This window comes from Prionailurus bengalensis, chromosome B3 (genome assembly GCF_016509475.1).
Source record: "Prionailurus bengalensis isolate Pbe53 chromosome B3, Fcat_Pben_1.1_paternal_pri, whole genome shotgun sequence".
Lineage (NCBI taxonomy): Eukaryota > Metazoa > Chordata > Mammalia > Carnivora > Felidae > Prionailurus > Prionailurus bengalensis.
In genome coordinates, this window is record NC_057355.1 from 29922933 (window position 1) to 29938635 (window position 15703).

Below are 15703 nucleotides of genomic sequence, written 5' to 3' on the forward strand. Positions count from 1 at the left end.
GAATGGATAAAGATGAGATGTGGTATATACATACAATGGAATTTTACTGACCCATCAAAAAGAATGAAAGCTCGCCATTTACAATGACATAGATGAAGCTAGAGAGTACAATGCTAAGCGAAATAAGTCAGTCAAAGACAAATACCATATGATTTCACTCATATGTGGAATTTAAAAACCAAAACAGGCAAGCAAAGGGAAAAAAAGAGACAGAAACCAAGATACAGACTCTAAATTATAGAGAACTGATGGTTACCAGAGGGTAGAGGATGGGGGGGGGGGGGGGGGGGTGTTGAGTTAAATAGGTGATTGGGATTAAGGAGTGTACATGTCATTATGAGCACCAGATAATGTAACGAACTGTTGTTATCACTATATAGTACACCTGTAACTAATAAAACATTTTTTAAAGTTACACTTATACCTAAATAAATAAATAAGAGTGAAGTATGGTATAAAATGGTATGATGCTTACTCCTAAAAACTAAGCTCTTAACTCAGAAAAATCAGATTTAACTAACCCCAGTAATAGTTATGACATGGTAACTGTGAGATCAAGTTATTAAGTTATCCCAAATACCCAAAAAGAAAATAATCCATGCTCTATTGAGTATAATATATATGAGAACCAGGTATAAGAAACAAAGATTTGTCAACCATAAATCAACAATTAAGTGTCATGTTAAACAGACTAAATGAAACCTATCTATCTCTAAACTTTAACACTGAATCATAAAATATGAGAAATGAAAGTAGACAGATTAGAAAGATTTAGGAGGTAATTCATTGGACAGTGGCTGGCATGAGTGAGGTAAAGGGGGGGTGGGGTAGAGGCCCATTCAGGAGAGAGAAATACATCTTCAGGTAGAAGAGATCATGAACTTAGTTTTTTTTGTAAGTCAGTTTGATATGCTTGTGAGATATCCAACTGGAGGTCCCAACTAGGCAAGCTGGATATACAGGCCTAAAAGTGAGAAGAAAGGTGTAAGCTAGAGATATATACTAAGACTCATCAGCAAATGAGTGGTAAATTAAGCCATGGCATGGAGAAAACTGCCAAGAGAGAAAGTATGTGATAGTGAGAAAAGAAGATGGACTAAAAGGAGACTGAATGACCTCCCAACAGTTAAAGATCAGGTGGGAAAAGCAAAAAACCAAAAAAAAAAAAAAAAAAAAAAAAAAAAAAAGAGGCAGAAGTAGCAGCCAACAAAGAGGAAAAAAATAGCAGAGATTATTTCATAAAAGTCAAACGAGAGAGTGCTAAAAGAAGAGGGAAGTGGTCAACAGTGTGAAATGCTACTCAGAGATCATGGAAGGAGCTGAAAAACATCTACTGGGCTTAGTAACACTGAGAGGAACAACCACTTTAATAAGAGCTTAACTGGAGCTCTGATAGGATGTTATACCAGGTTGGAGTAGTCTAATGAGTACCTGGAAAAAAAGGAAATGGAGGCAGCAAATACACAAAGTTCTTCCATGAAACTTGGCTAAGAAGGAAAGGAGAAACATGGGGGTGGGATAAGAGATGAAAGGATAAGTAGAGAAAGGGTTTGGGCTTTTATTGTTCTTATTTACTATGGAAGAGAAATAAGCATGTTAAATGCTGACTAGGAAGGAATCTAATAAGGAAAACTGAAGATACAGGAAAGAGAAGAATTTCCCATCAACACTGTGACCTTCAGGGCTGCAACCAACAGCCCATACCTCCTACTTTTCAAAAATAAAAAGGGCAAGGAACTCATCAGAAGGAATTTCAAACTGTTAACGCAAATCTTTGCCTTGATCCTATCTACTGTTCTTGAAGGCCAAACTGAAAAAGCTTTCTCTCAACTGCAATCATTCATGACCTCTCCAATACCACTTACTTCTTTCATGGCTTTCAGGACATTCCTATTCTCCTGGTCTTCTTCCTATCTCCACGAGTATTCTTTCTCTGTCTCTGGACCTCTATTTTCCCAACTGTGACATTCTCCTTATATCTAAGTATAAAGTTTCTTTTATTTAATTTTAGAGAGAGTGTGAGCAGGAAAGAGGAGCAGAGGGAGAGAGAGAGAAAATCCTAAGCAGGTTCCATGCTCAGCACAGAGCCCAAGGCAGGGTTTGGTCCCACAACCTGGGATCATAGCCTGAGCCAAAATCAAGAGTCAGATGCTCAACCAATGAGCCACCTAGAAGCCCTTGAAGTTTCTTTTTAGTGCGTGTCATATCTTCCAAAGCATTTCCTCACATCTCACTTTACTCCTTGTTGGACTGAGAAGTCTCAACTCACCAAGATATAAACATAGAATACTTCATATTTTTCCCTATAACCTTACTTAAATACTAAGTTGCATACTAAACTTCTTGAGTATGCTCAGTGAAATTCCACAATTTTCCAATTATATTCAATTATCAAAGCGTAGTTTTTAAATCCCATCTACAGTCAACCTGCCTATTAAGCACAAGTGAGAATTACATGGCCTTTAGCAGATGCTGGTAGTGGGAAGGGTATGGCTTGTTCTCATTGGTTCCTCTCTTCTTCCCCTGTACTCTCCTTCTCACTCTCCTACATTCACAAACTTTATGTGCCTTGCCATGTGCAGCAGCTGTGGGAACAGAGCAATATTCTACTTACAAGAGTTCACCAAATATTAGTGACCTGCTATAGTCATCAGCCTGTCCTTCTCCAGAGACAAAAGTAATGCTGACTGCCAAGAGAGTCAAGTGCTGCCAGGCAGAGATATATCCCTAATCTTTCTCTAACTCAGTCTGAGGTCACTGGTCTCTACTGATCTCTGCAGTAGATGGTGATTTCTGCACAGATAGCATATGTGGTTCTCTAGGCAGTGTTCAGGTCACCCTGACTCCCTCTACCCAACCAGTATCTGCCCCAACTCCACCAGCATTTTGCATATTCTCACCTAACCAACTGTCCCCATAGGAAGCCCCTCTGACTACAACATCTTCACCAATGTCCACTCTCCTTCCCTCACATAAATCATCAGACTCGCTGGAGGTCCTCTTTACTTGCTCAATGATAACTCCCATCCCATCTCCTTTCAAGACATATTATTGTATAGTCCCTTCAAGCCCAGCTGGCATGAGTTATGCCAGAAAGCCTATAGTGTTATGAAACCTCTAAAGCAGATACATACACCAGTCTCTATACCCAATATTCCAGAGCCACACATCCAGACCCCCCAGGCTAAAATGGGAAACAGGGAAAAGAAAGACAATGTGTACCCAGGATACTTTCCCCCAAACTCATTCAACACATTCCAAAGGCATCAAAATCAGTCAGCATAGCAAAGATCCAGCCAGAGAATAAGATGCCAGTCTCTCATTCTTGCAGCCATACTCACAAACTTTACAAGAAATTCAAAACCACCTCAAACTTTGGTGAGAACAAGGTGAGAGGATGGCTACCGCTTCATTAACTATGTACTCTCTAAAAGGCAATCTGCCCTAGCCCATCCTCTAGCCCAATTTATAAAGGAGATGGGGAAATGCAGTGGTGGTGGTTACAGTTTTGCTGAAATGTCAATTCTTAGCAAGTCATACAGGGAAGTGGATGACGGCATAAAAGGCACATCTTCAAAGTAAAACAATTAGAAATTTAGCCTCTTGATTATACAGTGGAGCTCTCGTCAGCCATCCTAGCTGAAATAAAAAGATACTTTCCACTATCAGGCTATACTTAGCATGTGAATTACATAATACAGGTGTTATTAACTGCATTTTACTCATGAGACATAGAACTGAACTGTGATTACTTAATAAGGCTAAAACACAAAAATCACAAATAGGGGTAAATCTTGTCAGTAAATTCACAAAACAAGAGTTGAATCTACCTGCACAGTGAGGAAAACTCTCTGGGTTTTTTGTCTCAGAAAGGTACTAATCAAATGAGATAAGAAATAAAGCGCTTTTATAGTAAGGACAGAGCTAAAGAAAAATAAAAATGAAAGAATTTTAGTTATTACACAGCCAGCACATGCTCAAACCAAACTATATCTTTTTACCTCACCACCTGTTAAGTCCTGGATGGAGAGAAGAGCAGAGTTGGGTATGAAAATCAGCTTTTAAGCTCTCAGATTTTATTTCCCAGCATAAGCCTTTGAGCATCTTGGAGCAGTACAAAAAATAAAGAACACATCTGTACTACTCTCTCTTTGTCAAAACCTTCTCTACTTTTATAATCTATACCTTGCACAAAAAAAAAGATCTATCGTTACTAAATTTTCACAAAGCTTTGGTAGATGAACAAGAGAGACCAAAACTCAGACAGTTGCAAGGGTTTCTGCTCATGGTAGAAACATGATTGCAATTGGTCAAACTCACTTCTATAAAGAAGTACACATGTTACAAACAAATTTTATTTCTTCAACCTTTTGTTGTTTTTAAATACAAAAATCAAAGAATTTCCTGATCTAACTGATTTCTATGGCTTACTTACTAATTTGGATGTCAATTTATTTTTTTTTTTTTGGATGTCAATTTAAAAAAATAAGATTTTAAGTAAACAAATAAATAAATGAAAATAAAAAAAAAAAAAGAAATGATCTAGGTCCACATGCTCATTTTATAGAAGAAACTGTAACCTAAAATTAAGGTCAATAGTGTTTTCTACCACAACATGCTGACTCATTAAACTCCAAGGTTATGATTTTGCTTAAACATATTTTTTAAACATAAAAATTTTTACATGGTGATAATAACAAAATTGTGACAAACAGACTAAAAATTTGGGTGATTTCAATTACTTTTCATTCTGCAACCTGCTTCTAATGAATGATATTTTTAAACTATTCTAAAACCTATTCTGGCTGTTTCCAATTATAGAGGAAACACAGCTGCTGTTTCAACATGTAACTTTTCTTAGACCCTTCATATTTTTCAAAAGTTAAATAATGAATTCCAGGGTTTTCAATCCTGTTCACTGTAAAAACAAGCTATCTCTATAAAGATATTTCTATGAAGACGTAACACTCTGGCTTTTCTCAAAATAATTTCATTCAGTTAGCATATGCTAAATAAGATAGCATATAGTTCTACTTACTAAAAGGTAAGGCTTTTTAGTGAATTTTTAGAAACAGATTGTACTATGTGTTTAATGTCCTATTACAAACACAAGGTTATCCGAAATTGGAAAACACACCTTAGAATGACATCCCAATCCCACCCAGGATCGTTTATGGTTAGCTATCAATCTCACTTTTCCCTGACCACAGTGAATTAGGAGAGTGATCAGAATGGTAGCAGAAAGGGAGCAATGTCCAATTAAAGACATTAAACATGAAACCAAAGAATGTGAAAATCTCACTAGTGCCACCTACAGTACTAATGGAAAATGCAGATAAGAGATTTGCAAAATAATTTTGTGTGGGGTGTGTGTGTGTGTATCCATCGTTTTTGGTATCTGGCCCAGGAATATGTATTAACACAGCTTTCTACCAAATCTTGCACAGAATATTAAAGTACATAATTAGGTAATACAAAAAAAAGGGGGGGGGGGTAACTCAAAAAATCAAAACCAAAAAAAACCTGAGGCCGTCATAGAAGGAGGGTAGAATAGTGCTTCCAAGGAGTTGGGAAGATAGAGCTGATGAAAGGGTACAAAATTTCAGTTATAAGATGAATAAGTTGTGAGGATCTAATATACAGCATGATGACACTGATAGTTAACAATACAGTACTGCATACTGAGGAAAATGATCATGTCAGGTGTAACAAAAATTAGAGAATTTGACTTTCAGAGTCTCCAGGCAAACCTTACCTTACATTCTACCACACTCTGATCTGATTCACAAGTTTCATAAATTTCATCTACTGCCCGGCGAAGATTGTCAAAAAGAAATGCCCAGTATCTAGCTCTTAGATCAATTTTCCGAGGATGCCGTGCTTTAGTGGGACTTTTATCAAAGTGTTTATCTCCAGTTGTAGATGATGTTATCTTACAGTCTACTCCAACATTCTGGTAAGATAAAACAAAACATAAACGTATAAAAATATTTTGTAAAAGCCTTCAGGGATTGGACTTTTGTATAAAACACATTTTTCAACATAAATACTTAAAAACGTGACATTCTTCTTTTTATCTTACACCACACTGAATTCATCAAAACGAAGCTTCTCATCTTAAATCCAGCAGGTTTTTAAGGACATGTTTTTATTTCAGACATGTCTTACTGAAGATTAGCATGGCTTCAACAGTTAACAGACCCTTAGTCAAAAAGGAGCACTAAAGGACCCATTCTTTGCTCAGTTGCACTGGCAAGCTTTGAAAATAAAGATTACATTCTATAGTTTTACAGACTCTACCAGAGTCATTCCACCAAAAAGCATGTAGTTTACATAAAGACCGAAATTCAAAAGTACAAAAGAGTTGCTTATCTTTCTGTGGCTACTTAAACTGAAAAATAAATGAATATTAACCCTCTACTACAGTTAGAGCAACAAACAATCCCAGGTTTCTTTGGGTTGTTTTGTATGTGTGTGTAACATTCCTGATTGCTTGTTTTTCTTTTTCATAGAAGAGCTCTAGAGTGGACAGTAGCCGAAACAGGCTAATACCCTCCTGTTTTGTTTTAGGCTCTGGTCTTCAATATAACAGCAATCCTAAACTTCGTAAATCTTTTATAGCCAATCTTTGGTTTACACAGAATCTTTAACACCAAAAAGGAAGCAAATAAAGTATACATACATACACAGACATATACGCATTTAGGAGGTTGAGATGGAGCTGCTTACCCTCCCTCCACAGTCCCCCAACCAGATTTCACAAATGAAAACTAGCAAACATTTTATGTGATAGCCCTAGCCCAGGTCCAAATTCTCAATACTCAAGCAATAAAATTTGAAGTGATTATCAACAATCCACAACATCTTTGCCTCACTTGCTTTCCCAGTTCTTTCTGGCCCTAGTAGTAAATAATTTTATTATTATGGCAAATATCCCTTCCTTGGATTAAACCAAATTCAAAATCCCATTCAACTAGCATCTATCCCAAAGTAAAGCTCAATTCTGTCCACTCTTCTGATAACAGGGACAACAAAACATCATAAAGCAACTTTACATAATCTTCTAACCTCCTTCAAACAATTCATAAACTATGTATTATTATTAGCTCCACTTTATAGTTTAGAAAACTGAGGTTCAGAGGCTCATTTGTCAAAGATCATATAGCCACAGGAGACCATCTTCCCCCATTAGAGTTCCACAAAAACACTGCTTACCATTTACACTGCGTGTAATGTAATGCAGGCCCTGTGCTGCCAGCCCTTTACCATACAGCCCAGACCATTTCACTTCTCTTCCCATACACCATCCAAAGTTAAAGTAATTTGTGAAGTTTCCCAAATTGTGCCTCCTTCATGAAGTTGTTCTACACTGATCAGCAAAGAGCTAGTAGCTTCCTGTGACTTTAGATTCTTTTTTTTTTTTTAATTTTTTTTTCAACATTTATTTATTTTTGGGACAGAGAGAGACAGAGCATGAACCGGGGAGGGGCAGAGAGAGAGGGAGACACAGAATCGGAAACAGGCTCCAGGCTCCGAGCCATCAGCCCAGAGCCTGACGCGGGGCTCGAACTCAAGGACCGCGAGATCGTGACCTGGCTGAAGTCGGACGCTCAACCGACTGCGCCACCCAGGCGCCCCTTTAGATTCTAATCTTATGAATTCTCAAAAGTACTTTCACTCATTTTCACCCATTTATGCATTTACCTTGTCACGCAACCATGTGTATATGATTCAAACATTTTGCCATCCCTTCTTACAATGTAGAATAGCCACTACTGCTTGCAGGTTAAGATGTTTCTATTCTCTGTGATTGCTCTATGTGAAGCTTTTACTAGGAAAGTTGTTAGTAAGGCAAAAAACTACAGTTAGAAAATTCCATCTATAGGGCAATATGCTATGCAAATTTGATGTTTAATTTTGCAACAATGGTAATACTTTATACTTGCATTCTTATTTATATTTTATCAAAGGATTTTGAAGACTTATCATTTAATCATTCCAACAAACTGTAAAGACAGGACAAATATTTATTATTCCTATATAGATAACAAAACTGAGGCTCAGAAAGATTGAATTTTTTAGCAGGTCAAAGGGTGAGTGATGGAACCAGGACTAGAACCTAGTCTTCCAACTTCTACTCCAATGTTCATAAAGCATTTCACATAGCACCTAGCATACAATTAGTGCCCAAATAATGTTAGGTATGATTATAGTGGGAAAGATGAATAAGAGAAGAAATGTGCTCATAGAAAAAAATGGGAATAAACTAATGGCAAAATTGTCAAATTTGTGAAAAAGAGTGGAACAGATAAATCAAATTGTAGAGATTAAGTCACTATAGAGTTCCAAAGTACATGGCTCTTACTTACCAATGATAAAAATAATAGCAATGATAATAAATAACTGCAGCAGCATCTAACATTCATGGTATACTTGCTATGTGCCAGGCACTGTGCTAAGTGCTTTCCACACAGTTACACTTCATTTAATCTTTGAAGCAATTTTATATAATAGGTAACTTTATTATCTCCATTTTACAGAAGAGAAAACTCAGGTTTAACTAAATTAGGAAATGAACACAAGGTCTCACACTAAGTGATAAAACCAAGATTCAAAATCTGAGAATTATACCCTTACTACAGCTCACTGTAGTAAGCTGCTTTCAAGATCCTCAAGAAGACAAAGCAATCTAAATTGGTGAGAAAGGTTTGACACAACTGAATTCCGTGACATTATACTGTTTTCATCAATGACTCTTGAGGGAAAGAGGAAGAATAAAGGTAAGGAGAGTGAAAAAGGAGGGGAGAAATTGAGATTTCTGACTCATCTCTCTCAGAAGGGTTCATTGACTGATTTTTATAATTGCCAAAATTGTTATAGCTTCCACCACCTCCAAAGTTGCTTCCATCATTACCAAATTACCAAATCCATTATAGCCATTTCCACTGCCACCATATCTACCACCTCCTCAACTGCCACCAAAGCCACCTCGCCCACTCATGTTTCCTCCATGACCACTGTTGTCATTCCCACCCAAACCACCTCCATGACCACCACCAAGGTTTCCAGAACCAAGGTTTCCACCACCAAGGTTTCCACCACCAAGGTTTCTTTGGCTGGATGAAGCACCAGCCATCTCTTGCTTAGATACAGCTTTCCTTACTTCACATTTGTGGCCATTCACAGTACGGTATTTTTGAACGACAATCTTATCTACAGAGTCATGATCATCAAATGTTACAAAAGCAAAGCCCCTTTTTTTACCACTGCCTCAGTCAGTCATGATTTCAATCACTTCAATTTTCCCATACTGTTCAAAATAATCTCTTAGATGATGACCTTCAGTGTCCTCTCTAATGCCACCGACAAAAATCTTCACAGTTAAGTGGGCACCAGGTCTTTGAGAATCTTCTCTTGAGACAGCCGTCTTTGGTTCTACAACTCTTCCATCCACCCTATGTGGCTCTGCATTCATGGCTGCATCCACCTCTTCCACAGTGGCATACGTGATAAACCCAAAGCCTCTGGAGTGTTTGGTGTTTGGACCTCCCATTACCACACAGTCCATAAGCGTTCCCCATTGCTCAAAATGGCTCCTCAGATTCTCATCAGTTGTTTCAAAGTTCAAACCTCCGGTGAAAAGGTTCCACAGCTGTTCAGGCTCTTTGGGAGACTCTGACTTAGACACGATGGTGGTGAGGGGGAAGAGTTTAATGATGTTTACTGGGCAGCGTCCACCCCACTGATCTTGTCTCCACAGTTTTGCCTTTTCTAGAATGCCATATAAACATATGGTATGTACCCTTTTGAGGTTGGATTCTTTCACTTGGTAGTAAGCATTTAAAGTTCTTCCATGTCGGAGTGCCTGGGTGGCTCAGTCGGTTAAGCCTCCAACTTTAGCTGAGGTCATGATCTCATGGCTGACGGCCATGTGTCTAGACACTGACGGCTCAATGTCTAGAGACTGCTTCAAATTCTGTGTCACCCTCTCTCTCTGCCCCTCCCTGCTCATGCTCTGTATCTCTCTCAAAAATAAACAATTTAAAAAATTTTTTTAATAATAATAAAGTTCCTCCATGACTTTTTTCTTTTTTTAACATCCATTTTAAGAGACAGAGTGTGAGCGGGGGAGGGGCAGAGAGAGAGGGAGACATAATCTGAAGCAGGCTCCAGGGTCTGAGCCGTCAGCACAGAGCTGACACAGGGCTCAAACCCACAAACCGTGAGATCATGACCTGAGCTTAAGTCGGGCGCTTAACTGACTAGGCCACTCAGGCACCTCCCCCCCATGTCTTTTTATAGCTTGATAGCTCTTTTCTTTTTACTGAATAACATTCCATTGCCTGGATATACCACAGCTTATTTATCCATTCACCTACTGAAAGACATCTTGGTTTTTTCCAAGTTTTGACAATTATGAATAAAGTTGCTATAAACATCCATGTGCAAATTTTTGTGTGGACATTAAGTTTTCAACTCCTCTGTGTAAATACCAAGGACCATGACTATTTGATTATATGGTAAGAGTAGGTTTAGTTTTATAAGACTTTATAAACTAGCAACTTATAAACTGCCAGACTGTCTTCCTAAGTGACTATACCAGTGTGCATTCTCATGAGCAATGAATGAGAGTTCCTGTGATTCCACATCTTTACCAGCATCTGGTGTTATCAGTATTCCCAATTTTGGCCATCCTAATGGGTGTGTAGTAACATCCCATTGTTGCTTTAACTTACATTTCCCTGATGCCATATGATGTGGAGTATCTTTTCATAGGCTGATTTGCCTTCTGTATATCCTCTGGCCTGTTTGTTAATCAGTTTGCTTGTTTTTTTATCGTTGAGGTTTTTTATTATTTTAATTCTAGGGCAGTTAACATACAGTGTTGTTTAATCAGTATACTGTACACCTAAAACTAATATAACACTGTATCTTACTATTTGAGTTTAAAGAGTTCTTCATATATTTTGGATAACAATCCTTTAACAAGGGTGTCTTTTGCAAATATTTTCTCCCAGTCTGTGGCCTGTCTTCTCATTCTCTTGACATTGTCTTTTGTAGAGCAAAGTTTTAATTTTAATTAAATCTAGCTTATCAAGATTTCCTTCATGGATCACAAATTTGATATTATATCTAAAATCTCATCAGCATACCCAAGGTCATTTAGGTCTTCTATGTTATCAGGAATGTTATAGTTTTTGCACTTTACATTTAGGTCTATGATCCATTTTTGGTTTAATTTTGTGAAGGGTATAAGGTATCTGCCTAGATTCATTTTTTGCATATGGATGTTCATCCAGTTGGTCTAGCATGATTTGTTGAAAAAACCATATTTGCTCCATTGTATTGCCTTTGCTCCTGTGTTAAAGAGTAGCTAGCTATTTATGTGGGTCTATTTCTGGGCTCTCTATTCTCTTCCATGATCCATTTACCTATTGTTTTGCCAACAACACATGCCTTGATTACTGTAATTTTATAGAAAGTCTGAAAGTTGGGTAGTGTCAGTCCTCCAACTTTGTTCTTCTTCAATATTTCATTGACTCCACATACAGTTTAAACCAGTTTGTCAGTATCTATAAAATAAGTTGTCAGGATTATACTGAATCTACACATAAAACTGGGAAGAAATGACATCTTGACAATATTCAGTCTTTCTATTCATGAACATGGAATGCCTTTCCATTTATTTAGTTCTTTGATTTCTTTCATCAGAGTTTTATAGTTTTTTTCATATAGATCCATACATACATTCTTAGATTTATACTTATGTATTTAATTCAAGGGAGTGTTAATATAAATGGTATTGTGTTTTTAATTTTAAATTCCACTTGTTCATCACTGGTATACAGGAAAGCCACTGACTTCTGTGTATTAATCTTCTACCCTGCAACCTGCTCTAATGGGTTATTAGTTCCAGGAGTTTTTTCTTGATACTTTCAGATTTCTTACATAATCTTATCATCTGTGGACAAAGACAGTTTTATTTCTTCCTTCCCAAGCTGTATGCCTTTTATTTCCTTTTCTTGTCATACTGCATTAGGAGAACTTCCATTATAATGTTGAAAACCAGTAGTGAAAGGGGCATCCTTGCCTTATAACTGATCTTAGTGGGAAAGCTTCTACTTTCTCACCATTAAGTATCACATTAGTTGTAGGGTTTTTTGTAGATTTTATTTTATCAAGTTCAGGAAACTCCCCTCTATTCCTAGCTTACTGAAGGTTTTTGTCATAAATCAGTGTTGAGTTTTGTCACATGTTTTTTCTGCACCTATTGATATGATAATGTGATTTTTCTTTTTAGCCTGCTGATGTAATGCATTACATTTATTTACTTTTGAGTGTTGAACTAGCTTTGTCCCTGGGATAAATCCCATTTGGTCATAGTGTATCATTCTTTTCAAATATTGTGGGATACAATTTGCTAATATTTTATGGAAGATTGTTTTTCATCTATGTTCATGAGAGTTATTGGTCTGCAGTTACCTTTTCTTATAATGTTTTTGTCTGATTTTGGTATTAGGGCCTGATTAAATGAGTTAGGAACTATTCCCTCTGCCTCTACCCTCTGAAAGAGACTGTAGAGAATTGGTTTGATTTCTTCCTTAAATACTTAGATTTCAACAATGAATCCAGAGGGGCCTGGCACTTTCTGTTTTGGAAGATTATTAATTACTGATTCAATTTCTTTATAGCTTTAGGCCTATAAGGATTATCTATTTCTTCTTCAGAGAGGTTTTTTTTTTTTCAAATGTTTGTTTATTTTGAGAGACAGAGACAGAGCACAAAGGGGGGAGGGGCAGAGAGATAGGGAGACACAGAATCCTAAGCAGGCTCCACGCTCAGAGCTGTCAGCCCCTGATGCGGGGCTCGACCTCACAAACCATGAAATCATGACCTTAGCCAAAGTCAGAGGCTTAACTGACTGAGCCACCCAGGTGCCCCTCTTCACAGAGTTTTGATAGTGTGCCTTTAAAGGACTTAGTCCATTTCATCTAGGTTATCAAATTTGTGTCATATAGAGTTATTTGTAGTATTCCTTTATTATCCTTTTAATAACTCTGGGATCTGTATTGACATAAAAAGCTAGGGGCATGCAATAGGACTTTGGGACAGTACTATCCGTGTGAAGTTAGCAGTCATAAATGTAAAAATAGCCTAGTCAACATAATTGATACTTTTCTCTAGCCATGTTCAAAATGCATAGGTATACACAGCACAACAGGCAGAAAGGTAGATTTATTTATTTATTTATTTATTTATTTTTAACGTTTATTTATTTTTGAGACAGAGTGAGACAGAGCATGAGGAGGGGCAGAGAGAGAGGGAGACACAGAATATGAAACAGGCTCCAGGCTCTGAGCTGTCAGCACAGAGCCCGACGCGGGGCTTGAACTCACGGACCGTGAGATCATGACCTGAGCCAAAGTCGGATGCTTAACCGACTGAGCCACCCAGGCGCCCCAGAAAGGTAGATTTAAACAGGACAGTCCTGCCAAGCATATACTGCCAAGGGGCAGGGTAGTAAGACAGTCAAGAGAGTATGCAGGAAAATAATTATGACAGACAAACCATAGAATCTCAGGTGGATTTTCAGGGAAGTGTAGACATATGGAAAATGAAAGATAGCCAAAGGGTGGCACGATCAATAAATTACAGATTATATGGGGTTGAAGAACAATTAGAGTCAGGAGATCAGAGGAAGTAAGGTGGAAAGAAAGATGACACGTAGAAGAGGGATGGAGACTGAGATACTGGAGGAAGAGAAGTTATCAGTAAGGACAAGGCAAGAGTGTGACCATGGAAATGAGTAGAAGATAAGACTGCTGGAAGAAAGAAATGCAAGGAATTGAGAGGATGGCAGTGATGGTAGAGAGCCTGCAGTGAGCCTGGAAATTATATCTTCAAGGAATAAAAAGTGACTTAGAAGTCTGTCAGCAACTACAAGAAGGAAACGTAGGTGGTATATATAGTCTGATAGCACACACTTCAGATCCAGGGAGTTTTAGGAGACAGAAGGGAGAATTGTCTGAAATGGCAGTAAGGAAAGGCAGAAAACCTAACCAAACTTTACAACCAGAGATCGAAGTGCTGCAGCTATTACTTAAAGACCGTGGAAGCAGGATCCTCACAAGTCAGTTGGGATTTAGTTTTAAAACAAGAAGGTAAAAGGAATGTTCAAGAGAAGAGTGGAATACAGAAGATATGCTGATGATGAACCTAGTTCTAGAGGGCAAAGTGGCAAGGTTTCACAAGACGTATTTCCCTGATTACTACTAAAACGAAGCATCTTTTCACAGGTTTACAAGCTATTCAGGTTTCCCACAATTTTTTACGGTTTGTTTCTGATTAATCTTAGCTCTTTATAAATTTTGATATATAGTATCTTCTCCCAGTCTTACCTTTAGTTTTGTTTAACTGAGTTTTTTAGTATATAAATTTAATTTTACGTAACTTATGCATGAATTGTGTTTTTTGTCTTATCTAGGAAAGTCTCTCCTATTTCAAGGTAATAAAAAATATCTTTCTAGATAGTTTTAAATTTTTGTTCTCACATTTGGGCTTTAGTCCATCAATAATCTATTTTTTGTATATGATATTAAAATATCCTTCCATTTTTTTTCTAATTTAATTGCACTTACAGTCAAAGAACATGTTCTGACTTCTCTGACTCTTATTTATTGAGACTACCCTTACGACCTAGTATGTGGTCAATTTTTGCATATATGTTCTGTGTACACTATTTCTTGAGTGCCAATACACACACATATATTTATTTATGTGAGATGTAACATAATTGTACTAATTCTATAACCTTACTATTTTTTTTCTGCTTGATCTATCAGTTTCTGAGTAGGAGACATTAATATTTCCTAGTATGATTATGAATGTACATTTCCTATTATAATTCTGTTAGTTTGGGCTTTACTTATTTCAAGCTTATGCTGTAAGGTACATAAAAATTTACTATTTTTATACTCCATAGATGATTATTATTTTTACCATTATGCAACTACCATCTTTATGTTGTCAATGCATTTCATGTTGAATTCCATCTGATCTGAGTATTGCTATACTAACTTTAGAGTATATCTAGAATACCAAGTATCTACCTGGATTTTTTTCTATCCCTTTGTTTTTGTCTTTCCTTGAAGTTTTAAATGTGTCCCTTGTAAGCAACATATAGCTCAATTTGAAATGAGAGATTTAGTTCAATCAACTGCCTTTTAAGTGGTGAACTTAACCTGTGCAGCTCCAGTGACACAACCACTTAACACACAGTACTTGTAAGTAGTGAATTTAATCAGTTTACACATATTATGTTTGCTAATATACTTATGCTTAATATCCACCACCATCTTTTCTGTTTTTTATTTACCATAATTTTTCTTTTCTTTCTCTTGCCTTTTACGGGGTTGAAAAGCTTTGATTTATTTACTTCCTCTTTTCCTGTATTTGGAAATCATGGCTGCTTTTAGTAGATGGCCTTTTTATCATACACATTTACTTCATATTTTCCTAACAAAAACTTCCTCCTAAATAAGACAAGGATTTTATCACTCTAACTCCATTCTAACTCCCTACAATCTAGCTTTCATGTTAATATTGTCTAAAACTATAGTTCACTTTTCTGAATCTAATTGTGTGTGTTTTCAAACCATCAACTGTTAGTAAGATTTACGAACATATTTTACACATACCTTTT

General features: G+C 37.0%; 1 protein-coding gene and 1 pseudogene across 3 annotated transcripts in view; both read right to left on the minus strand.

Moving 5' to 3' along the window:
• SCAPER (S-phase cyclin A associated protein in the ER) overlaps nt 1-15703 on the minus strand; it is a 535605-nt gene that overhangs the window by 472123 nt on the left and 47779 nt on the right. For all 3 annotated transcript variants that reach the window (XM_043554938.1, XM_043554936.1, XM_043554937.1), the window contains exon 5: nt 5756-5953. In XM_043554938.1, the coding sequence (XP_043410873.1) occupies nt 5756-5953 (198 nt within the window). The remainder of the gene's footprint in view (nt 1-5755; nt 5954-15703) is intronic.
• LOC122467754 lies at nt 8709-10649 on the minus strand (annotated as a pseudogene).